The 23888-nt window shown below is 48.9% G+C and overlaps 9 protein-coding genes across 9 annotated transcripts; 5 read left to right on the forward strand and 4 right to left on the reverse strand.

The window, feature by feature from the left end:
* Positions 1-215: 215 nt before the first annotated feature.
* FMAN_09207 (uncharacterized protein) lies at positions 216-1302 on the forward strand (the record flags this gene model as incomplete). The annotated part of the gene is made up of 3 exons (XM_041830021.1): positions 216-459; positions 526-1091; positions 1147-1302. The coding sequence occupies 3 exons, from the start codon at positions 216-218 to the stop codon at positions 1300-1302; spliced, it is 966 nt and encodes a 321-aa protein (XP_041680726.1).
* Positions 1303-1617: 315 nt separating this feature from the next.
* On the reverse strand, positions 1618-3916 carry FMAN_09208 (putative methylcrotonoyl-CoA carboxylase biotin carboxylase chain; the record flags this gene model as incomplete). The annotated part of the gene is made up of 3 exons (XM_041830022.1): positions 1618-1686; positions 1737-1815; positions 1863-3916. The coding sequence occupies 3 exons, from the start codon at positions 3914-3916 to the stop codon at positions 1618-1620; spliced, it is 2202 nt and encodes a 733-aa protein (XP_041680727.1).
* A 718-nt stretch (positions 3917-4634) lies between these two features.
* FMAN_09209 (uncharacterized protein) lies at positions 4635-5186 on the forward strand (the record flags this gene model as incomplete). The annotated part of the gene is made up of 2 exons (XM_041830023.1): positions 4635-4710; positions 4771-5186. 2 exons carry the CDS (start codon positions 4635-4637, stop codon positions 5184-5186), a joined length of 492 nt encoding a protein of 163 aa, XP_041680728.1.
* Positions 5187-5633: 447 nt separating this feature from the next.
* FMAN_09210 (uncharacterized protein) lies at positions 5634-7445 on the reverse strand (the record flags this gene model as incomplete). The annotated part of the gene is made up of 3 exons (XM_041830024.1): positions 5634-5697; positions 5757-7128; positions 7178-7445. The coding sequence occupies 3 exons, from the start codon at positions 7443-7445 to the stop codon at positions 5634-5636; spliced, it is 1704 nt and encodes a 567-aa protein (XP_041680729.1).
* Positions 7446-12084: 4639 nt separating this feature from the next.
* FMAN_09211 (uncharacterized protein) lies at positions 12085-14103 on the forward strand (the record flags this gene model as incomplete). The annotated part of the gene is made up of 2 exons (XM_041830025.1): positions 12085-13662; positions 13717-14103. 2 exons carry the CDS (start codon positions 12085-12087, stop codon positions 14101-14103), a joined length of 1965 nt encoding a protein of 654 aa, XP_041680730.1.
* Positions 14104-15172: 1069 nt separating this feature from the next.
* Positions 15173-16046, reverse strand: FMAN_16103 (uncharacterized protein; the record flags this gene model as incomplete). The annotated part of the gene is made up of 3 exons (XM_041830026.1): positions 15173-15428; positions 15486-15969; positions 16037-16046. 3 exons carry the CDS (start codon positions 16044-16046, stop codon positions 15173-15175), a joined length of 750 nt encoding a protein of 249 aa, XP_041680731.1.
* Positions 16047-18084: 2038 nt separating this feature from the next.
* FMAN_09212 (uncharacterized protein) lies at positions 18085-19101 on the forward strand (the record flags this gene model as incomplete). The annotated part of the gene is made up of 1 exon (XM_041830027.1): positions 18085-19101. One exon carries the CDS (start codon positions 18085-18087, stop codon positions 19099-19101), a length of 1017 nt encoding a protein of 338 aa, XP_041680732.1.
* Positions 19102-20310: 1209 nt separating this feature from the next.
* On the forward strand, positions 20311-21855 carry FMAN_09213 (uncharacterized protein; the record flags this gene model as incomplete). The annotated part of the gene is made up of 1 exon (XM_041830028.1): positions 20311-21855. The coding sequence occupies one exon, from the start codon at positions 20311-20313 to the stop codon at positions 21853-21855; it is 1545 nt and encodes a 514-aa protein (XP_041680733.1).
* Positions 21856-22155: 300 nt separating this feature from the next.
* Positions 22156-22956, reverse strand: FMAN_09214 (putative Pls1 tetraspanin; the record flags this gene model as incomplete). The annotated part of the gene is made up of 3 exons (XM_041830029.1): positions 22156-22262; positions 22335-22500; positions 22555-22956. The coding sequence occupies 3 exons, from the start codon at positions 22954-22956 to the stop codon at positions 22156-22158; spliced, it is 675 nt and encodes a 224-aa protein (XP_041680734.1).
* Positions 22957-23888: the final 932 nt, after the last annotated feature.

Genomic DNA, 23888 nt, shown 5'->3' on the forward strand with positions numbered 1-23888 from the left:
CGTTTTGAACAAGGCACAAGCGCATCAGGGAACGGGTGATCACCTTCATGTAGTACGACTCTCTCTCTCTCTCTGCAGCAAGGTGATTATTCAAAAACCAAGGTGGTTATCTTATACAGCTGCATGGCCAAATCCGCCACCTTCAACCCGACCCCAGCCAATTCTACCATACTTTCTTTTTCGAGTCCCTAAATCCTTCTCACATCTTGTCGATCATGACGGTGCCAAAGCTCAGACATTACAACTTCGGCGTGGAGATCGAGGCTGTGGTAAAACCTTACGGTGGTGCTGATAGCTTTACCAATGTCGACTGGTATCGACAATTAGCACAGAAGCTACGGAACCGCAACATCGAAGCTGTGCACGATGACTGTTCAAAATACAGCAAGCATCCTGAGTACTACGGTGGTAAATGGTTCGTCACTAGAGATGGATCTTTGAAGAGGGAGCGTCCCATGGGTATGTCATTCTCTTCACCGTGAAACCAGCGAACTGTTTAGTTTGCTCACTAACAGGGGATCCTAGTCTGCATGGAAGTCGTCTCCCCTCGTCTAGATACCAAGCAACATGTCAGCGGCATACTTGGCGATTTTTGGGAAGCGATGCGTGTACACTTCAGTCCCCAACGCGATATCTCCTGCGGCGGCCACGTCCATGTCACTCCCGTCTCTGGTCAGAACAAGTTCTCCCTACGTGGCCTCAAGAAGATTGCGTTTGCATCTGCTGTTTATGAAGAGTTTGTGGCCGCTGTTCTCCCCAAAGCCCGTCGAGAAAACCAGTACTGTCGGCCAAACAGTCAAAGCATGGGTTCTGGGTTGCGTGAAACGTTGATACGATTCGGTAAGAGCAAGGGCTCACTTATCCAAGTCGCATCAGAAATCAAGTCAACGACATCCGAAATGGATTTGTGCTACTATATGCAGGGGAACCGATACGTGCTATGGAACTTCCAGAATATTTTCCCAAACCCCAAGACAGGTAAATGTACTGGCACGGTAGAATTCCGGGGGGGCAACCAATTCTTAAGTACGAAGGGGACTCTTGCTTGGGTGGCGTTCGTAATGGGATTCATCACACTGGCCTTGGAGGAGGTAAGTCGCTTGAATGACGTGCTATGCTCAAACGCTCTGTTGACATCTCTTTCAGGATCTTCTCAACAAGCTTACTACTTATACTTCGCCCGATGACCCAAAATTCCAGGCACGTCTCGAAGACTGGTGGAAACGAATACATCAAGCGGCTAAGCAATCAAAACTTTCTCGATATCTACCCTTGGAGTACATAAAGATGCACACAAGATAATCGATCATATGGCATAAGATTCTGCCACGACGACGACAGACCCGACCCTCTGTCGCCTTGGGTTCAGGGTATATGTTCTTTGGCTTATTATGGGATACAGTTTCAGACATAGCATGATTCATGATTTCAGTTAATGGAGCTATTGGTGTCTAGGCGTACGCATGTTTTGACATTGGAAATTCTTTACGTATTTGATGAAGTGGAACAGGCCCAACGACTGGGAGGGGATCATGTGCATTTCTCTTTAGTAGGTAGCGTATCAGCCAATATCATTTAAGCAACGCCAAATTCATTCATCATGGTATCCAATATCATTCATGACTCTCCGTCCTTTGTTTCGCTCTCTTCAAATAGTACAAGTACTGTACCAGCCTTGCAAATATCCTGCATGACGTTAGATGAGATATCGGAGAGGATTGCCTCTGGGAACTTACCCCTTCTTTATGTGCGAGCTTCTTAATTATGCCATCCTGCGGCGACCGGATAATAGTTTCCATCTTCATTGACTCGATTCTGAGAGATGGTTAGCTTTTTCTGCATATCGGAGATGGTTAACTTACACCACAAGTGGTGCTCCCTTTTGCACAGTTTGACCCTCCACTACTTCGTTCTTCAATATCTTGCACGGCATCGGCGCTGCAACTGAGGCGCTTGACTCCTTGAGCCCAAGAGCCTTCTCGTACCACTTGGGCGGTAGAAGGACAAGATCTGTTTTCACGCCATGCTGGAAAACAGTAACCTTTGTGTCATTGTCTGTGTGTTGAGGGACCACGGAGGATTGAATTCGCTCAAGGGGGAAGTATGACTCGAGTTTCATCACTTCACCTTCGGGCTCGGGCTGGCAGGCAATATTTGTGAATACCTGGGGTGCTTCGTCACCTTTTCGGTGGACAGCAACGTTGTAAAGGTTATGGCCTGTCTGTGTCACGCTGGCCTCGACGACCTCGCCCTCCTCCTTGCTATACCCATCCAGGATTTTAAAGTTCAGCTTTCGTTCCCCGATGTTGTTAGTTTCGCCAAAGCCAAGTGTCAAGCCATGGGGGCCAGAATTTCGAAGTTCAAAGTTGATCATCCCGAGGGCTGCTTGAGCGACAACCTCATTCTTGATAAGTCGGGGTTTGAAAAGCTCCTCTCGCCACTTGTCGATGAAGCCCGTTTCCACGTCTCCGGCCACAAAGGCATCAGTCTCGCAAAGCCGCTTGAGGAATTCGATATTTGTAGCAACACCAACAATTTCGTATGAGCGTAGAATGCTCTCCAATTTGGCGATAGCACGTTCTCTCGTATCGCCTCGCACGATAAGTTTGGCGATCATGCCGTCATATGCTTCAGAGATAGTATTACCAGATCGGAATCCCCAATCCAGGCGAACATCCTCGTTCTGTAATTCAGCAGGGAGATAAGCTCTCACTAATTTGCCGGAGTCAGGAATAAAGCCCTTCTCAGGATTTTCGGCATAAATTCGTGCTTCAATGGCGGCACCCCTCTCATTCATCTGTACTTCCACCTCTTCTTGGGAGAGTGGAAGCCTTTCGCCTGCAGCAACTCGGAATTGCCATTCGACTAGATCCAGGCCAGTCACCATCTCCGTGACAGGATGCTCCACTTGAAGTCGAGTGTTCATTTCCATGAAATAGAATTTGTTGGTATCCTTGTCGAGGATAAACTCAACAGTACCAGCGCCAACATACCCAACTGCTGAGGCTGCTTTTCTCGCCTTATCCCAGAGATCGTGTCGAGTTGCCAGATCTAGATCTGGAGCTGGGGATTCTTCGAGGATCTTTTGATGCCGACGCTGAACACTGCAGTCTCGCTCACCAAGCGCAACGGTATTGCCCCATTTGTCGGCAAAGACTTGCACCTCAACGTGCCTTGGTCGAATGATGTACTTCTCCACTAGCATGACCTCGCCTCCTTCACCAAATGAGGCCTTGGCTTCGGCACGGGCACTTCTGAGTTGCGTCAAGAACTCCTCCTCAGTCAGGACGATTCGCATTCCCTTGCCTCCGCCTCCTCGTACACTCTTGAGGAGCACCGGGAAAGTGATGTTTTTGGCATGCTCCAGGAGTTCTTGCTCGCCCTGGTCTGCTCCATGATACCCTGGCACACAGGGAACATTTGCAGCTGTCATAATTTCTTTACTGCGGGCCTTATGTCCCATGTCGGCCATGGCACTAGCGGGTGGTCCGACAAACACGATGCCTTCCTCTTCGCAACGCTCTGCGAACTTGGAGTTTTCGGATAGGAAACCATAGCCGGGATGGAGGGCCTGGATGCCATTTTGCTTCGCTAGAGCAATGATTTTCTCACCGTCAAGATAGGCGTTTGCGGGCCCTAGCGTCAAAGACTGGAACCCCGAAGAAGCATGCCATGAGCCAGCGTCAACATCTGTATAGACGGTTGTGGCCCGAATGCCAAGGCGCTCAGCAGTCCGGTTGATACGGATGGCGATCTCACCACGGTTGGCGATAAGGACAGAATTGATGGGCGTGTGCTTTGGTGCAGATGATGAGGAAGCCACTGAAGATACAGAAGCGCTTGACGCAGATGTTGAGAGGAATCGAGGGAGGGGCTTCAAAGGAAGTCGACGGTTTGCGCGAAGTGTGGAACGCATGATGAGCGATGGGGTTAATGAAGCGCCCAGTGTGAGATCAAGGAGCAGTATGCAACTTGACAGAAATTCAAAATGATTCTCACTGACATAAATAAGGAGAGAAACCGACTGAAAATCTCCGTCCCGGGTGATGAGCCGTCCCTAATGCCGTGAATGTGCTATGCCGTCGGCTTTGAAGGTTCAAGTCGGCAAGGACAGACGTGACCGTGAGGAGCCGCAAGTAACCGGTACCTAGGTACCTTCCCCAGACGACAGGTCAGAAGCTAGCTCGAACGAACTCTGGGGAAAGCACGCCCAGTGTCATTACGTCATATTCCTGCAATCATGGGTGACTCAGCAGATCCTGGGACCGGGATTTGCGGAACGTACCGTGCAGCAAGTCGAGCCCCTCCACTACCTCAAGATATTGGGTCAGAGCATCATCAATCATCGTTCAGCCAATATATCATGGATCAAATACCTCTCAACTCCGAAGCTTCTCAGGGCGATACCCACAAGCAAACTACGTCGACGCTTCCGCCGGATGTCGTTCAATGCCTCGACAATGCTCGATTTGTAGACCTTCCCCGCACCACCAACAATGCCATCATCACAGATCGAAGGCTGATAATCCATATAGCTTCACTTGGCAACATGCACCGACAACGTGCCGCATGTCTCTCTAATGAACTATACATATCTTCCCTCTTCACCTTATTCTAACTACCCTGTCATCATCATGACTACGAACCCGGCATCACGGAAGACCACAAACTTGGTCGCCAACCCCAATGTATCTCTTCTTGTCCACGATTGTAAGTCGCATCTTCATGTTCGAGACTAGTGAAATCTAAACATACTGAAATTATTTTCAGGGGTCTCCCATCGACCACCTACTCACGGCCGCCGACCGTCTGGTGGCTCTCCTGGCCCAGAGCACCGATCGAGTCTCGCCTCACTCCTCTTGAACCTCAACACTTCAGCACTCTCTAGCATCAGTGCAACCATAGGAGGTGCCGCTCGCCTAGTGCCTGGCGGAACAGAGGAGGAAAAGTATTACCGCGAGCAGCATCTGGAGAACAACACTTTCGATGAGTCCGCAGCTCAGCCTTTCCAACGGGACAATGGACCTGTCGAGGATGGAGGCCGCAGCTGCTTTGTAGCCGGTGAGGAAGTAAGAGTTGTTTCGGTCGATATCAAGGATGTACGCATCAGCGATTGGAAGGGCACTGTAAGAGACTGGGCCATCGTGCCGGAAGGTAACCTGGTCAATGGAACTCAGCAAGAATGATTATATTGCAGTCTCGACATCCTTGGCCAAAGCCTGATCATTGTACTTTAGCAATCAGTTTTCAAGATGCAGTAAGGTACATTGGTGGTTTAACGATCCAATGTGATAATATTGAATATTTCTATCATCCGCAAGGCACAGGCATTACAGATAGGGCACTATGTAGATCAATTCCTCAAAACCCGTGCCCTTTTCACACGAAGCAAAAGCAGGCCAAAAGAACGCATCATATCGCTCTTCCACCAGGTCAAGCTTTGTGAATCCTCGGATTGCCGCTAGGCCACGCCAGTATAAATTTTCCTGATTCCCAATCAATTCCAGGCACCCAACGCCTTTGCAGACAAACAACTGTAAAGACAGATTAAACAAACTCAACAACTAGCATTTGACGCATGAAAGACATGATCATTTCACTTCTCTGTCTAGTGTATGGAGACGACAAGCGCATCATCGAGCCCACTCAACAACCTCAAGGGCCACCATTACCAAAATGAGAGTAGAGGGAAGAATCCTGCATATGTTAGCGCAATTCGGGATGGATTATACCGAGGATCAGGTGCCATGACTTACCAGATGACATAGCTCTGGAACAGGATTCTGCCCATTGTCTTCTCAAACACACTGTTGATTTGACAAATTTGAGCAAGCTGGAGGGCGCTGGGAGCTCCTGTGAGCAAGAAACAAACGATAACAAAAATTGGATCGTCAAGAATGCTAACGGGTACATATTTGGCCATGAGCGCAAGCATAGGAGCCATGATGGCAGTCGGTAGAACCATACGGCAAAGAAGGGAGGCAATAAGAAGTTTGTTTCCGATGCGCTCTTCCTCAGGGTCTAAAGCCTCGTCTTTAGCCATGGTATTACGAGCAAGATTGGCGCCGAGAACAACGAGGATCAGTGGGACAGCGACATCTCCGCTAGAGCGAACGGCGTTGGTCACACTATTCTGGACGAAAGAGCCCTCCTCAAAGAAGAGTCGTTGAAGAGCCGGGATAGAGGCAACGAGGATGGCAATCAACATGGCCCAGAGGGGGGGGTTCATGAATTCCCAGATGAAGTTGTTGAATTTCCCGGCCACACGCTTCGAAAATTTCAAGCAAGATTTGACAGGAGCTGGAGACTTCTGGTACCACTTGCCGAGGGTTTGGGATGTTGCCTTTCTGAAACGGATGAAGGGCGATTTAATGGCAGATTTAGTCCGGTCCGCGATGCCAATGGGCTCTTCCTGATCCTCCAATGCCGGGACACGGGGGAAGGAATCCATGCTACCTTCATTTCCATTAAGGGGAGCAACAACATTCGGTTGTTCTTGGTTATTCTTGAAATGCGGCTTTTTGGGCAGATATTCGTCGTCGCTAGAGACTGCCAGTGAAACTCGTGAGGCATTTGCCACAGGGGTACGGCCAGCAGGATCATAATTTTGCGAGTCGATGCTGTGGCTGTCTCCCTCGTCCTCTGTTTCTCCGTCAAGGCCATCAATCAGAGCCGCACTCTGGTAGTCATCCTGATTCTCATCATCGTGATAACGCTGACCTTCCTCGGCAATCTCCTCGCGGTACTCGGGGTATTTATCCTTAGGGGCAAGAAGGACATGGTAACCCCAACTCCAGCGAACGAGCTGACCAAGCTGCTGGAAGATGAGGAGATAAAGGATACCACGCGCGCCAACTTCGTCATCGTTATCGCCAGGAACTTTGTCCCAATGCAGACCTTTCAGCGTTTGAGAGAGTGACAAAACAAGGGAGATGGGTAACGAGTTGGAGTTTCCGAATACACCCATCGCTGTAACGAAGTTGGATGCCCTCCTGTTGAATCGGAACAACTTTGCGACGACATATGATACAACCCATGATACAAACGTTTGGACGACGAAGATTACCGGGATGATGGCGAGATCGGATAGCTTCTCAGCGTTGAGCTGGGAGGCGAGCTTGGTGAAAACTGTAGCGATGTTAGCGCAGGACTGGTTCAATGCGAAATAAGAACATACTCAAGCATGGCGTGAATAGCATCACATTTAGATTTGCCAAGAATTTCTGCTTCTCGGCATCGAAGTGGCCAAGACGCGCAACGATGTAGCCAGGTAGACTGACACATACTACTTCAAGGACAGCCTCGAACACGAGAAGGCAAAGATGCCCGATGGATGGGTGCGATTCATGGGTGTTGGCGAGTGTTTGTAGGGGCAGTTCATATGCATCTTGAGCGAGCTGCGTCAGCCGAAACGACGGAACCGAGAACGATTTCCAAGAAGCCATCAAATATCGACAATACAGTTGTTGTCGTTGTTTTGGGAGTAGAATTAAGGATCGGCGCGAATCGGGGAGTTACTTGATGCTGCTTCTCTCGGCGCGCGCGCACGTTGGATATGAGACGACTGATAAGGTTCTGAAGGAATTACACAAAAGCTGAGGGCGCGAAAAATTCGTCTGGAGTTTCCGTTGGTATTTGCAAAGGCAATGCCTTTTAATTGTCTGAGTTGATTGTGCCGTAGGGTGTTAAAAAGGAGAAGAAAGTTAAAAAAGATACCCAGGTAGTGATGGCGAAATCTAATGAAAGAGAACGCAGGGCGAGTGGGTTCGTTTTGGGGCGAGGCGGCGGTGCCGTTGGGAGGTAAGTTAGAACAAGTTTAGAGGTCGATGCACGTTGAGACCTCCTCCATCATCGATTGATAACTCGAGCTAGATATAAGCTATGACAAAAGCCCCATTAAACTGCCTTGTTTAGGCTCCATCTACATCTAAACATCTCACTCTGGTTACCTCAATATGGGGCTTCAGCTCCTTGAGGAACTCTCTGTCTCATCGCGATTCACCTGCAACGCTGTCGCTGACATGGCGCAACTACTGAACTCTAGCACCTTGTGCCAGCACCCTGATTGAGGTAACCCAACCTACCATCCAGGCCCATGCGATGCTGGCCATTGAAACCCGCCCATGTGTGCTGTGGCGCCGGAGCCAGTCCAAAGCCAGGGTTTAGTAGAATCTCGCCTCCAACTAGGAACGGGATTTGGTTAACAATGCCACGCGGCATGGGAGGCGTAAGAGGCAAAGTCTTCTTCGATAAAGGCTCCCTTTGCACCCACCCAGAAACGATTTCTGCTGCGGTGCAACAAATGGTGACCCCTTGGTATCATCGAGCAAACAAATAGATTGCCCCTGTTGTGTGATAGCCAGGAGCACGAAACAAACAGCAGCAAGCGATTCCGAAATGCGCAGATCCCATCGTCAGACGTCTCAAAATTGTTTAAGCCTCCGTGGCTCCACTACCGAGTAGGAAACGATCCCGCTTAGGGTTGTAGGAGGGAGTGATCTTCAGACGGGCGCGACGCACGATTGTATTAAGCGTGGCGCCAATATTTCGTCATGGTGCTATCGGGCACGTTGCCTATCTCTCCACGCTGAGAGGCTGGAGGGTCAGGCCAAGAAAGGCACGGAGCAAAATTGCAGCCCATCAAGTCTCGATGTTGACATAGGTAACTACAACGAGGCTGTGCGACTGGCGATCCCATCGTTACGGTTGTATGGAATGTACACTGATATCAGAGGCAAAGTCTATCGATTGCGTAGTCAGTCACGCGAGGCTTTATGAGATCAAACCTGACGTTATCCAGCGAAGATTCTCGGGAACAAGCCAAACAACTACTGGGCTGGATTTGTGCAAGTTTGTCGGGACAATTCCATAGTAGGTAGGCTTTTGCCATAGAAGCTTCAAAGTTTAGTTACTCCCCTAGTTACTGAGGTATCTTCTTACCTTAGTACTATAGGTAGTACTAAGCTACTATGTACATAGGAACCTACCTCAGAGTATCCATAGCAAAAAAACCGCCTCGCATTTCCAGTCGGCTCCCATACATGCACTCTGTACGGAGCATCTAGAAGACTTTTGCGTATCTCTAACAGGGTTTCATATTCAATTTTGACTACAATGGATATCAACCATCGCTACTATTTTTATCTTCAGGGGAAATTTACAGCACCTAGTGTTTTATTAGCGTTCTTGTGTTGGTACATTGCAGAGTTGCAATGATCCAGAGTTTGGTAACTTTTCAAAGGGTCTGTATCATAAAGGTTTCGAGCAGCTGTTCCGACGACCCTTTGTTTACGTTGTGAATTTAGAGTTTAATACTATGGTATGACTTGCATGGATCGCCCGTGTTTCAAATCATGCAAAGGTGAGTTGGTGATATAATAGGAACTAGAAACATCGTCGATGTTTGCCTTCCCCAGAATCTTGAGTCTATTTCAACTTTGGACTTGATCATCTTCGGAAGCTTTCAAGCTTGGATAGGCAGTCTTAGCTGCATTTTGAGGTCAGGGTCTCTCAGCTCGTTGCTATTTCAGATATGGAACAAGACAAATGATAGCTACTTCGTTTATTGGGTGGGTTTAAATTACCCCATCGTGAGTACAGAGTAGCTTGATATCGACTAAAGGAGCTTTCCATTGCTAAAGATTATGTGCCATGTGGAAAGATTTGATTCATGAAATATTGGCGACAAGTGCTACAAGTTTGCCTCGTTGATTGCCTGCCTGCTTTGGTACCTATAGCATCGCTTCTGTTCCCAACCTCCCTGAGAAATATGCGCATGCATAGTACCGGTGAAGCTCATGTTACATGAGCGCACTCTGGAAGCTGTTCGGTGAGTCCCAACCGACTTTTCTTGTCGTAATCAGCCAAGTTTCCGGTAACAACGTCAGCCTCTCTGAATAGACACCTTTCTACTGGTTATCGAGTTGAAATCTCCCCAGCTAAGTAGGGGCCTAAGTTATCAATGAAGTTTGTGACGTACTTGTCGCTTTGTCTTGCATACTGTCTCAAGTTAGTCAAAAGCCGCAACTAGGACAGATAACGGTGCCTGTGTCAGTCAGTACAGGTAGGACTAACAGAGGGTGTCGGTTCAACATCAACATCTTGGCGATCGAAGCTTCGTCGAAGACACGTATCTGGTGTCTATGCGTATATTCAAGGGTGAGATATTCATGTTCCGCAACTCTTGGGCAAGGTAGGTAGATAGCTATAGTAATTATCTATACCATAGATAACGCAAAGGTCTATAGATGTTGACTTCATCCTTTCGATGTGCTTTCAGGGATATAGCAACCCATGGCTACTCACCTAGTAGGTGGTTGTTATTAATTCAAGTTGTGTAGCATGAGGATGCACACGGCCACAAGGTCTCCAGCAGCATATCTTGCAGATAGATGTCGGATAAGATATTCATATGTTTGGGTACTATTGTCAGCTTTGACGCTTTGCTTTGTCGTACAGATGTGAGTGTCCACCTCAAACCAAGGTCTGACACTGACCACATTAACGTCATCGGTGACAGCTCTCCATCGACGATGGCGTCGCAAATTGCAAAAATCAAGGACAACTTGTGCACAGAGCCTTGAAATTAATTATCATTTTCAATATTGCATATATTTCTATTTGAGGTAAAATATTAAGAGAAGCCTCAATATTCACAGAGATATATAAAATGCTGTCATCATGACGCCAGCAGGCTTCTTACCTACCTAGATTTTATCTTGATGGAAATTCATTATCGCACTATGATACAATTTTGTACAATTTTTCCGGTAAGGTGATGATGTTAGTGCATATTTATGCCCTGTATGATGGGTCCTCGAAGCGCCCGCCGCGGGGAATTCTGAATTGATGGGCAATATCTCCCAATATGATCCATGAGTTGGGTCTGATCCCGGGCATGAATGGCTGGCCGGGCTGGCCCCTGAAACGGGATTTGCAATGGCATTGTATCCAAGCCAGAGCGCTCTACGGGCCTGGTCTTGCTTGTTCAAAACCGGCACACCATAGTCGTTCCATGCTCTGTCCTAAACTCCATACCAACATCGTCAGCCTCGCCTTCGCCCCCATTTATCACAAATACCTCTTGCGCCTACCTTATCATATTACTTTCTCGCAGGATGCGCATACCGGATTGAGCTGTCGATTTGTACTATTCATTAGCACCTTTCCTCCTCCGTCTCGTTGCTGTTCTGCTTGTCTGCAGAACCTTTGACCCCGCATCCAGCCATTGCCCATCACGCTGCGTTGGTACATGTGGTATCTCCCTACCTTACTTAAGGTACCTACTCAAGGACTGCAACACTTCGTAACTTTTTCTTGATCCCAGCCAGACGCTTCCTCCGGTATGCATACTGCCTTGAAATCACCCTCATATCCTTGAGTGCACTGCACACACCACAACAAGGTCAGAGAAATACATTTCTTATTCTAACAACTTTTGTCCCAGCTATCTATCAAACTTCCAAATTTCGTATGGGCTATACGAGCTTTCATCTTTACCAACTCCCGTCCATTCAGCGAATCTGAGAGCCCAAGGATACCTGAACGAACTTCAACGTGAAGCTTTCCAGGTTGCCATACGGTACTCTGATACAAAGTTCACTCACTGTGGCCACAAGCGTTGCAAAATAACGCAAGACAAGCCCCTTTCAAGGTCATCAATCCTGGCAACAACTTTATCAGAACTTGCGTTTGTTCTGGCTCATTCGTTGCCCCCAGGCTTTTTTTGTTGCTCTTCCTTCCCAACTACAAGAGCCCCTAGTCGTTGAGCCGTACTACCTAGGTAGGTAGAGTCTCAAAGGCCTAGACCACCCACTACTTGACTCCGTTTAGCTCCAAAAGAATCGCACCATCTATTTCCCCTCCATCGCTCCTTCTTGTACCCATCTCTAATCGATCGCGTCCCGTCTCCCGATCGATAGCTCCCCGCGGTATTGTCAGGATATTCGCCGTTATTTCCACGCTGCTCTGAATTTTCTGACCATTGTTTTCCTTCCTACCACCTCTTATCAAACCCATTAAACGACATAGCCAGAAGAATCAGCCTTTCTGTATTCTGGTTTCCATCGACGCACCTCGTACCCGATGTCTGCCTCCGACTCGATCCCGGCCACGCCGGAGGACTGGAAGGATCTGTCGACACCTGCATCTCCAGGCTCTGAAGATTCGTCAGAACCCAGTACGCCGCTCGAGTCTCCCAGTCATGATAGCCCAAGCGAACCTCCCCGAAGAGTACCATCTCTGCGCTCCGTCTCCGATCCTCGCAACATGAACCCGAACTCAACCGCGATGGGTGTTTTAGGCATGGCCAGACGGCCTGTACAAACATCCTCGAGTTTTGCTGGAAGTAGTAGTGCCTCGGTGGAAAACAGTATAATGGCCAAAGCCCGAGCATTACATCGACAACGCATGGAGAAGGGCATGTCTCCCGCTGGAAACCCCGGTACACCCTCGGGGTCATCGCCTACAGCCAGCATCGCTAACGGATTCCCTACCAACCTGGGATTGCCGCCAAATATGCAACGACCGCATGCACCACACGTCAATTCAGCTCCTGCGATAACGAAGCCCTCGCTGAGCGAGAGAAGGGCCATGGGCGGCGGCATGGGCATGAAGCTGTCTGATATGAGTAGACCCAGCCCTGTCACCGCCTCTGGTAAGAAACGGGGGCCTCCTGGAAAGCTTTCTGATATTACAGGTGATGCGCCAGGTAGTCAACGATCCAACGGAGCAGGGAGTGGTCAGGGGTCCAAAATGGATGACTTCAAGAAATATATCGACACAGAGAAGGGCTGGGTGACATTTGATGGCGCTGCCACAATCACACGGACAGGCGTCAACTTTGCCAATGGCCAAACCTTCAGCATATCTCTTGATGAGGTTGAAGTCTTGACCGAGCTGGGTAAAGGAAACTACGGAACAGTCTACAAGGTCAAGCATGCCAAGCGAAGAGTCCCTCGCTTCGGACAAGGCCTCTCAAGAAAGCCTCTCCCCGTCCAGTATTCGCAGTCGGACCCTTCTCCCGTTAGATCTGCAGAAGATTCTGCCGAGGGCTTGTCAGAGACGACCGACGGTACAACGGGCACAGTGATGGCGATGAAAGAAATGCGCCTGGAGCTTGACGACGCCAAATTCACAACCATTCTGAAGGAGCTCGTCATCTTACACGAGTGTGTTTCTCCGTATATCATCGAATTTTACGGCGCCTTCTTCCAGGAGGGTGCTGTTTACATGTGCATTGAGTATATGGACGGCGGGTCCATCGATAAGCTGTATAATGGTGGAATTCCGGAGAATGTTCTTCGAAAAATCACATATTCTACCGTGATGGGACTCAAATCACTGAAGGAGGAGCACAGCATTATCCATCGCGACGTCAAACCAACAAACATCTTGGTCAATACACGAGGCCAGGTCAAGATTTGCGATTTTGGTGTCAGTGGTAATCTGGTAGCCAGTATAGCGCGAACCAACATCGGCTGCCAGAGCTATATGGCCCCCGAGAGGATCTCTGGTGGCGGATTCGCACAAGCCGGTAACTCCGATGGCTCATACAGCGTTCAAAGCGATGTCTGGAGTTTGGGCCTGACCATCATCGAGTGTGCTAAAGGCGCTTATCCTTACCCACCGGAGGTCTCTTCTACTATTTTCAGCCAACTGAGTGTAAGCCCTCCTTCTTTTGAGTTAAGCCAGTCATGGGTTACTAACATGCTACAGGCTATTGTTGAAGGTGAACCGCCTGCAATGCCAGAGGACACTTACTCGGAAATGGCTAAGGATTTTGTGAAAAGCTGTCTTCACAAGATTCCTATGAAGCGGCCAACCTACGCCATGCTATTGAAACATCCGTGGCTCGTCGAATTTACAAAGCCTCAAACAATTACGGAAGAAGCTGAGGAGGGTGACGGAGTTGATACGGTCGCGGAAGCTGTTGGTAAAATTAATTTGAACTCATCAACTGCAGATGCTGAAGTGGCAGCTTGGGTCAATGGCGTTCTACAACGAGAGAAAGATGGCCTGAAGGAGGACGGGCTCTTGAAACCAGCACTACACAATGCACCGCTTGATAGCGTCAGTCCTATGTCAAGCCCAAAGGATGCATAAAAGCTTGAAAAGCCGGGGCGGCCCTATCCTGCTTCTTTGGGGGGGGACACTCGGCCATCTAGGAAGCATGCTAACAGAGCAGGTATCTAGTTGGCTACAGGACTATGGATAACAAGCATCTGCTCAACTGATGCGACGGCTCTTTCCAAGGTGTTGACCTTTCATCATCAGCAGTAACACAGCACAAAGTCCCCAGGCATCAGCATGTGTTGCATCATTTTGACCTTCTTTTTCTGCATTTTTTGGAGGACACTCCTGTACACGCTTTAGGGTGGGTTTAGACAAATTCGGGCCGGATTTTGGCATTTGTTTTTCGTAAGAACAAAACTGGGCGAATGGACCAAGTTGGAAAACGAACCAGGATAGCATGTTGTTGTTTTCATTTCATGTGCTCGAACGAAAGGGACAGCGGCGAACAACACAGGATAAAAGAGAGGGCTTTGGGGGTGACTTCAGGCTTCAATCGTTTGACGAGAGTTAGGGTAGGGTGTGATATGCACTTCATGGTTTGGCGAATGGACGAATAACGTCAATATGGTACATGCATAATGATTTGAAGTTATAACATCCGGTGCCTCGTGAACTATGCAACGACACCTTGCCCTATCCTCGCTGCAATAATAAGTACTGTTGTGTGACGCCATGAAGCTCAGGGTTATTAGCTGATAATGTCTACATAATAACTGGTGAAAATATCGAGAAACAGAAACTAGAGTATTAAAACTTCAAAGACGCTTGCATTATTGTAATATCGTACATTCATAATAACTATTAGACAGTTGATGAAAGCAAGCTTCTCGTAGATCCCGCCCGTAACTTCAACATTACGTTTAGAGAAAACCCATTCTCCTCGCCAAACACATCATGAATACAAATCTGCTCAGTAGAACAAATCATGGATAGTGAATCAAATATAGACGCGACAAAATTCCAGCATCGCGTGCGAAAAACCATTGAGGCTGTCGTGGATACGATCACTGTGACTGTTAATGCTCATCCCTCATCGAGCTCTGCCGAGATTTGGGGAGTATCTGGGACTTGGCCTAGCAGACAGCTGCCGGGTCAAAGTTTAGGAATAGTCATCCTTAACACGGCGGCCCTCATAGCCTCCGCCGTGGCTGCTGCGGACGCTTCGTCTACGGCGCCATGAGCGGCCGCTGTAACCTCCACTTGACGACTTGTCACCGCGCATGCCTAAGCAGAAGAGAATGGTAGCAATAAGCAAAGTGGCCCATGATGCCCACGCAAAACCAAAGGCATAGCGGCCAATGGAGGCCGATCGACCGTCTCGGTGAAAGGCATTGCGAGCGAGAACCCATGTAGCACTAACGAGAGATGTCAGTAAACAGCTATAGCATCATACAGGGGCCAGAGATACATACGTCATCAGGGACATTGCGACTGAGGAGCAGAACAGGGCGAACATGGACATGATGCTAGAGATTCCAGCACCAAGACGACCACAGCAGGCAATGAAGCCAGTGAAGAAGGCGAGGGTCTCGAAGAAAAGAGTAATCAGAATGAAGACCCAGCCAAACCTCCACAAGAAGAACTGTCTGTTCGATGTGGTGTCACCAGCACGGCCACCGACAAGCGAGCTGGGCGCATTACGTGGGTTTGAGTCCCAGGCACGACCGATGACGGGGGCAGCGCGGGCGCCATCGCAATCGTTGTTGCCGGCACCGCAAATGTAGAAGAAGTTCCATTGCGTGACTTCACGGGCACCCGAGATACCGCCAGTGTCGGCGCGGAGGAAATACGTCTTGTCGAATGGCGTGGTAGATGTCAAGCCTGAGAGGATGATGAACCAGAGGAAGAGGAGGGAAACAGCGAGGAGGACCAGGCCAGCGAGGCCAAGAGGAGCGTCTGCGACAGGTCAGCCAGTTGTCCGTTGGAAAAGCCATACAACTAAGTCAAGAGAGAGAGAACTTACTCTTCGCCATGGCTATATGCCGTTGGAGAGTATACTATTCCCCAGCTGAACAGTATCGGGCCACGATCGATCAAAATCAAGCGTTGCTGCAAGCACTTCTGCCCAAAAAATCGAACTCGAAACGGTTAATTTACTGCGATGGAGCCCCGGGAATTGGATGTCGTCACGCTGCCAGGATCACCCTCAAGGAAAATGCTGCAGCTAAAAAGACGGCTAGTGAAATCTTGCGTCTTATTTGGTACCTCTTGACAAGGGTTCAGAGTTTGCTTGCGCTGTAGAGAACAGGCGTCTGGAACTGTTGAGAGATGGCGATGGATCTTATAAAAGTAGGAAGAGGGAGCCGGAAGGGAAATAGGACCTGGGCTGAGGAGATTGACGATCCTTATGAACCTTGTTCATTAGCTCTGGGAGGGTTTCTTGTTTTTGTTTCTGGAGCCTTTTCCTTAGCGTCTAGGGGTGATGTGATGCTCGGGAGACGGACTGGCTTGTCGGTGTGGGGACCGGGAGATGTGTGTCTTAGTCGAATTGTACGACGGTGATTAGTATGTTTCTTCTCCCTTCGGCTGAGGAAAGACACGGAGTTCCCAGTGAGATAACTTGGGCACATGAATGACTTTGCAGAGGAGAGAGAGGAGGGGATTGTAGCCAGATGCATGAGGGCCGCATAACGACTTGTCACTTGAGAAAGGAACGCAGCCCAAATGAAATCACCATGGAGGCGTTACGTAGGTCGCCGTGGGCTGCCACCCTTGACGGGTGCTCGCCGCTCGCCCAGGCCCAGGGCCCATTGATCCCGGCTGCAGCACTCTGAATGAATCACACTAAAGTAAATGCCAACGGAGGCACTGAATGCTCTGGATTCTGGTGGGCAGGAGATGATGCTTCCACCTTATTCCTACGGATCTAGCCTGGCAACCTTCGATGCCCGAAGCGACAGGAACTTGCTAGACTAGTGCATCTACCTAAGGTAGAGAAAAGTTCCGAGTGCACGACAGCTCAGTGATGACGACAGTGGGCGACGATGGACAAGAGATGCACCACAACATCTTACCCAATGGAGCAAAGCTGTAGCAACCATTTTGTCCCTCTTGGGGTTTAGCGCACCACTTCCCTGATGTCATGAGACACAAGTGAATGATGCGACAGCGACGTACGTCTACGAAAATACGAAAAGGCAGTGATTGTCGATGATGGACGGGGCGGTAGCTTTTGAGACTGCCAATGCTCGCCAAGCTACCAAGATCGAGAGCTTGGTACTCGCTTGTGCTACGCTTTCTGACCTACAGTACTTTACCTTAGTGTTGAGACATGGTCTTCGTCGAGTTGATTGAGTTATTTTTCTCCGTATTACCAGCAGTTTCAGACGGGAGCTCCGACGAAAAGAACAGCTCTTACCCACTGACTGACTGGTGTTTTCAACTGATGAGCTCCATGGAGACACTTCAGCTCTCGGCTCTCCCAGGTATGGATCTCAGACAACTACCTAAGCTAAGGTAAGGTAGTTACGGAGTCCCTAGTCCTGAGTTAGTTTATTAGTTTCAGCTGGCATTGTATACAAGTTATACAAGTATGTGCTCCAGTGTTACATACTGCCTGTCATTTGGCAGCCTGTTGTGTGTGGTTACTTTTGAATTTTTCAACTGCCAAAGCCACAATCGCGAAGCTCAAACACTTCAACGTGCGCACAAGGTTTCTCTTCCATATCGAATATCGAATATCAGTTTAAAGTAGACTTCACATGCAAAGGCCAATTTCGAAATTAGACTCTCGGCGGCCTCCGTCCGTGGATCTTCGGCCCTGAGCTACCGACGTCACCACCGCCGGCTTTTCTGAGCCCCACGGGATCGTCCACCAGAAGGGTCACAAACTCACTTCCTACCAAGGCATATCGCGCAGGCCGACGCCAGAGTTTGTTCGGAGGTTACCCCCGGTCTGTGATCTTGAACATACAGTACGACAAGCCAGATCGATCCCAATTAATCGTAGCTACTCTACGGGCTCTGTAATTGGCACTTTCGCCGGGGAATCTGCCTGGAAGCCGGACCACAATGCCGCTTGGCTTGCGGCTGAAGGCCATTCCGTCCTCCGCCATACAATCCACTTCGTTCCGTATCGGAGCCGGGACATCGGCCGGTCATGTCTTCTTCAACCGATGGTCATCCACTTACGCCACTCCGACGTCAGAACTACCTTCACTCAACCTTCTCGTGCATCGACATCTCACAGGATCGGGTCCTGATGCTTTCGTCCCTTATGACACTGCCAACAATGAGCAGGAAGAACTCCGCTCGTTGTTTCTCGAGTGGAAGAGTTTGAGCGAGAAACGACAACAAGACAGAGGCCACATACCCCGTCCTCGTCTTCTTTCTTTTGAACCAACACCAACTCTCACGCTTGGGCGTCGACAGCGTCCCCTCACTTCCGAGCAAACCTCCTACTTCAAGTCTCCCCTCCACGTTAGTCTCCCTCATCGGCGTAACCCTGTCAATGATCAGAGCTTCATTCCCGAGGTCAAACAGACAAGCCGTGGTGGTCTGACGACCTACCATGGCCCTGGACAGCTTGTCTTGTGGCCTGTGCTAGACATGCACTCTCCCCTATATGTGCATTACTCAGTCGTGTCGTATGCGAACCATCTTGAAGCGACCACACGTCGTCTACTGGCATGTTTGTTCGGTTTAGAAACTTACACAACTCGAGATGAACCTGGAGTCTGGGTCCGTACCCCCGTCGGCCAACCAGAACGTAAAATCGCAGCAATTGGAGTTCATCATCGGAGACACGTCACAGCCCTTGGTATTGCTATCAACATCGACGTCTCGGTAGACGGTCCCGACGTTGTTAATCCTTGGGCTCGTTTTGTTCCTTGTGGCCTTGAAGGTAAGCTTGTCACCTCGGTGGCCGCCGAATTAGCAATGAGAGATGGTATTGCGCGACTTGGTGGCTGGAATACTGCCTCACTAGCAGCCGTGTGGGCGAAGTTATTCGAAGAAGGGATAGTAGATGATACAAAGAGAAGTATTGGCGGCGAAGGGAGCTCCCAGTTCCGTCGAGCAGTCTCGTGATACCTGAGTCTAGTAAACTCAATCGATTCCAGCCTAGATATTCCGCTGTCGGGCCGTCACGAAATATCACTGGCTATACGAGTATTATGTGTCAATATATACTATATGTTTTAGGTTCGGGTACTTATGTAGCATATATATGAAGCTAAACGACTCGGGGGGCTCATAGCCAGCTGTCCTCACTCAATTGATGTCATTCTTTAAGACTATTAGTTTTTGAGTTGGATTTTACTTGATTTGTGAGCAGTGTTAGCAAATCGTAAACAGCCCATCGATCGCAGACTCATAGGTACTGGTATCAACTCAATGTATTCATTCACTGGTTTACTCGCTACTTGTTGTGGACTGATGGGGAATAGACCAGTGTTGGCGAAGTAGTATCTAAATAGTTATCTAGGGAACCCTTTCTGCACCGATGCTGTGAATGGCCTTGGATTTTGCTTCCTCTCCAGACTATGTCTAAGAGCATATTTAAATATTATATGATGCCTAGCTTGTGAATAAATCTTCATATGCGACTCAACTATAGTGAGAAAAGTCAAATGGCTATGTCAATCCATAACTCAACTAATTTGCACTGATTGCTAGGGGCGCGAGATAAACCGATTAAGAAATGTCTCAAGTCATGGACAAGATCGTAGGGTAGCTGCCTTCCTATGTGCGCTGAATATGCGCTGAGAGGATGACACCATCTAACATCCCTGTCGTCGCTTAGAAAGCATAACCATCTCGGCCTGGGCCGGTGAATATCGTTGACGTCTAGAATTGAATCGGAGCCAACCAGAGTCAGAAGCGCGATCGCCAATACCCTGTCATAACGATCCAGGGACCTCTGATGATCGGCCTTTTTTTATGCCTTCGGTTGTTCTTTTGCGTGCTTTGAGTTGCCTTCGGCTTACAAAACTCACATTTCTGCCCCCAGAAATTGTCAAAATGAGGTGTTTGACTCTCCGTGTATGCCTTTAGAAGCCAATATGACACAAAACGAAGAATGAGCTTAATGTAACTGGCCTTGTCACTTTGCCAGCAGACTTGCGATTCCGGTACTGACCCACCTGCAAGCGATCAAATTCGACTACACCCACTTCGGCATCAAGCAATCATATCCCACACATCTTCTGATATCTAGCTTGAACCTGGCATCCCTTTGATACCGTCCTCTTTTTATTCCTTGGGTTCATTCTCTACCGTCTGAAATCGAGCAGAGCCATGGACCCTCTCATGGCCGCAGAACTGGAAAAGTTCGACGATAGTGTGCCATTTCGTGCTCGGCCACACCATGTCCACCACACTTGGGCGCGCACATTTTCGTCCCTCCCAGAGCTTTTTATCCAACCCGAGTCTCTGCCTGAAGTTGAAAAAGTTGTGAATCTGGCACGAAGATGCCGTCGGCGTCTAGTGACGACTGGCTGTGGCCATTCACCATCCAACATCACTTGTACATCCAGCTGGCTCGTGAACCTGGACAACTTCAACAGGGTCCTCTCAGTGAACAAAGATACAGGTGTTGTTACCATGGAGGGTGGTATCAGGCTTTACGCCCTCTGTGAAGAGCTCGAGAAGCATGGACTCACGATGCCAAATCTTGGAAGCATCAATGAGCAGTCTATTAGTGGTGCTATCTCAACAGGTACCCACGGAAGCAGTCTACGCCATGGACTGATGTCCGAAGATATCGTTTCCCTGAAGGTGACAATGGCAGATGGAACCACAGTGCACTGCTCCAAAGATATCAAGGCGGACCTTTTCGGAGCTGCCCTTCTTTCTCTCGGCGCTATTGGTATCATTACCGAAGTTACCTTCCAGGCAGTTCCAGCCTTTACTTTGAAGTGGGAACAGAGCATTGACACAGACTACAAGATGTTTGAGTCTTGGAATCGAAACCTATGGATACAGAGTGAATTTGTCAGGGTCTGGTGGTTCCCATATACAAGACGTGCAGTGGTGTGGCAGGCAGAGCAAACCGACGAGGAACACCGTGAACCCCCTCAGAGTGGATATGATGGCTCAATCGGCTACTATGTCTACCACAATCTTCTCTATCTTGCCCAACACGTTCCGCGAATCCTGCCATGGGTTGAGTGGTTTGTCTTCGGTATGCAGTATGGCTTTCGGAATGGAACCACTTCTTCAGCTGTTCAACCAAGCCGCAAAGCACTGCTCATGAACTGCCTATATTCCCAGTTTGTCAACGAGTGGGCTATCCCTCTTCATAAGGGCCCCGAGGCCCTCCGGAGACTGAGCTCTTGGCTCAACCACTTGACTCCTGATGACCCTGATTACGTTCCTCACAACATCCCCTTCTCTGCTGACGGTCTTTACGTCCACGCACCCGTCGAGGTGCGCGTGAGCGACACCACTCTGACCTCGAACGTACGGCCATACCTTGATATTACTGTTCAAAACGGACCTACGCTGTACCTCAATGCGACACTATACCGCCCCTACCTAATGGATCCTCCTTGCCACGAACGATACTACGAGGCTTTTGAGTGGCTGATGAAAGACCTTGGAGGTCGACCGCACTGGGCAAAGAATTTTAGAACCACCCGGCCCGAGATTGAAGCGTTCTATGGCAAGCAACTTGAATCGTTCCGGTCCATACGCAATGATGTCGACCCTCAGGGCATGTTTGTCGGGCCATGGCATCGAGAAACAATTATGGAGAATGGCGAAGGTCTTGAGTTGGAAGAGGTTGAGATTCGAAGGGAGAAGAACCGCACAGGAGGTGTCACAACGTTTGGAATCATTTGATAGCGTAACCCGTCATGACAAAAGCCATGGGAATTAGATCTATCGCTTGCCACATGGCCCATCAAAAACGACTTCAATATCGGGAATTGTGATGTGCTCCGGACGGCCTACGCAGCATGCCGCACCCAGCCACTTGATGATCGAGAACAGGAATAAAGTATTAATATTAAAACCACTCGCTTGAAGTTGTCACATATCCGTCTGAAAGAGGAAGAAAAAAAGGGATGCCAGTGTAGTGACTTCTAGAAGAATGCGCGGCCCAGCCCACCGATCACAGGTAACATTGTAAAGTGTTCTGCACTAAATTTGTCGGTAGCCGGCCTTCTCATCAATATGTCGGTAGCGTTCGCGCTCTTTGCGATCCTTGAGCAGACATGCGATGCATAGGATAAAGATAGCATCGATACCTATATATGGGAAATTAGTTACTTGCGATGTCTTGGCGCACAATTGGGCAAGAAATGGAAGTTTAAACTCACCAACGATTCCAAACAGAACAGTAAAAATGCTGTCGATATGTAGGTTTGCAAAACTTGAGATTGATGTCGCACAGCCACGTAGCAGCGCTGCACTAGCAGGGCTGCTGCAAGTCGAATCCATCACAAAAGCCGGAGTTGTACTGTTGAAATAACCACAGCACTGAAACTGCAAGGAATCAAGTTAGTACGTCTCATGGTGTCAGATTTCAGTGAAACGTACCGAGTCCTGGATCAAGCTCTGTACGTCTGGTTCTTGGTCGATGTAGATATTGAAAAACTGCTCACTCATCCTCAACGTCATGACCCAGAGGAACACAGCCACGCACATAGTGAATATCGCACACACTGTCACCATATATCCCGAAACCTTGAGAAAGCTTCGAGCGGGCATGACGAGTCCGGGCAGTGTGACCGCAAATGTGACGAGAATGAAAATGGCATTGACGATACCCGCGGTCAGGGGAAATCTTTGGTACAGCAAGTTCCTTGTAACATCCTCGCCGTCAGTAGGCATGTCCTTCATCTTGCTCTGTACGACTAGCGAAAAGACCAACTCCATGACACCCGAACTCAAGAAGAGAGCGTCGGCGACGACCGTCGAGAGAAAGATCTTGTCGACCATGTTGTCGATGCTGCAGACGATACGTAGTAAGGAACCGGCAAGGAGACTTTATGATTTGTTTAATTCGAGGTTTGATCTCTATATCGGATATTTTTCGAGTAGATTCGCTAGGAGATATGGTTGGTAAGACGTCCAGCGCCTGGTATATTGAGCCTCGTCGAGAGGTTGAAATGAATGGAGAGAGCGTTCTCAAGAGATCAACCCTCGAGAACTGCAAATATATTCAAAAGAAAGAGAGAAAGAATTAATAAAACATCAGGCGCCGAAGCGAGCACGGAAGTTCCGTTGAAGAGAATGTGTAGTGTAGTATTAAAGAGAGGTGAAAGACTACAATGACTCCCTGAGCCTACGAGAAGAACACGACAACGGACCGGCCCATGAACAACGAGTCACGGAAAAACCAAACGAGACCGAGACCAACAATGAAACGAGACTTCTATTCAAACGTCTCGGAAAACACCTGATTAATGACGAGTTCCGCTGCCAATGCTGTTTCAGGAGATGGGTTTTTGCCGCAGAACTGTCAACGGACCCCCTTGATGGTGGTACCATGAAGACGCGGTGGCCAATCACAGGCCCCAAAAATGTGGTTGAATACCTCCTTTGGGACAATGGTCTCTGAAGCCAAGAAACTTGAGACTCGGTAAAGGCCTAGAGGCCAACGACAATGGCTTAGGATGATCGTAAAACCACAAAAGGGGAGTCGAAGTGCCTGGAAACCTGTTCAAACTTGTAGCAGGAGCCGCCAAGTTATCATTCTGATCTGATTTCTGGCGTGATCTTGTTTCTTTTGCTCGCAGGATCTACGTTCTGACGCACAACCGCTTGTCAATAGGTTTCCAGAACATCAATCCCTCCGGTAGTTGGGAAATGCGATTGCCTCAAGCTAGGGGATATGAGGAAAGGTCCATCAAGGGGTGCCTTGGCTGCTG

The sequence above is a fragment of the Fusarium mangiferae genome, assembly GCF_900044065.1.
Source record: "Fusarium mangiferae strain MRC7560 genome assembly, contig: FMAN_scaffold004, whole genome shotgun sequence".
Classification (NCBI taxonomy): Eukaryota; Fungi; Ascomycota; class Sordariomycetes; order Hypocreales; family Nectriaceae; genus Fusarium; species Fusarium mangiferae.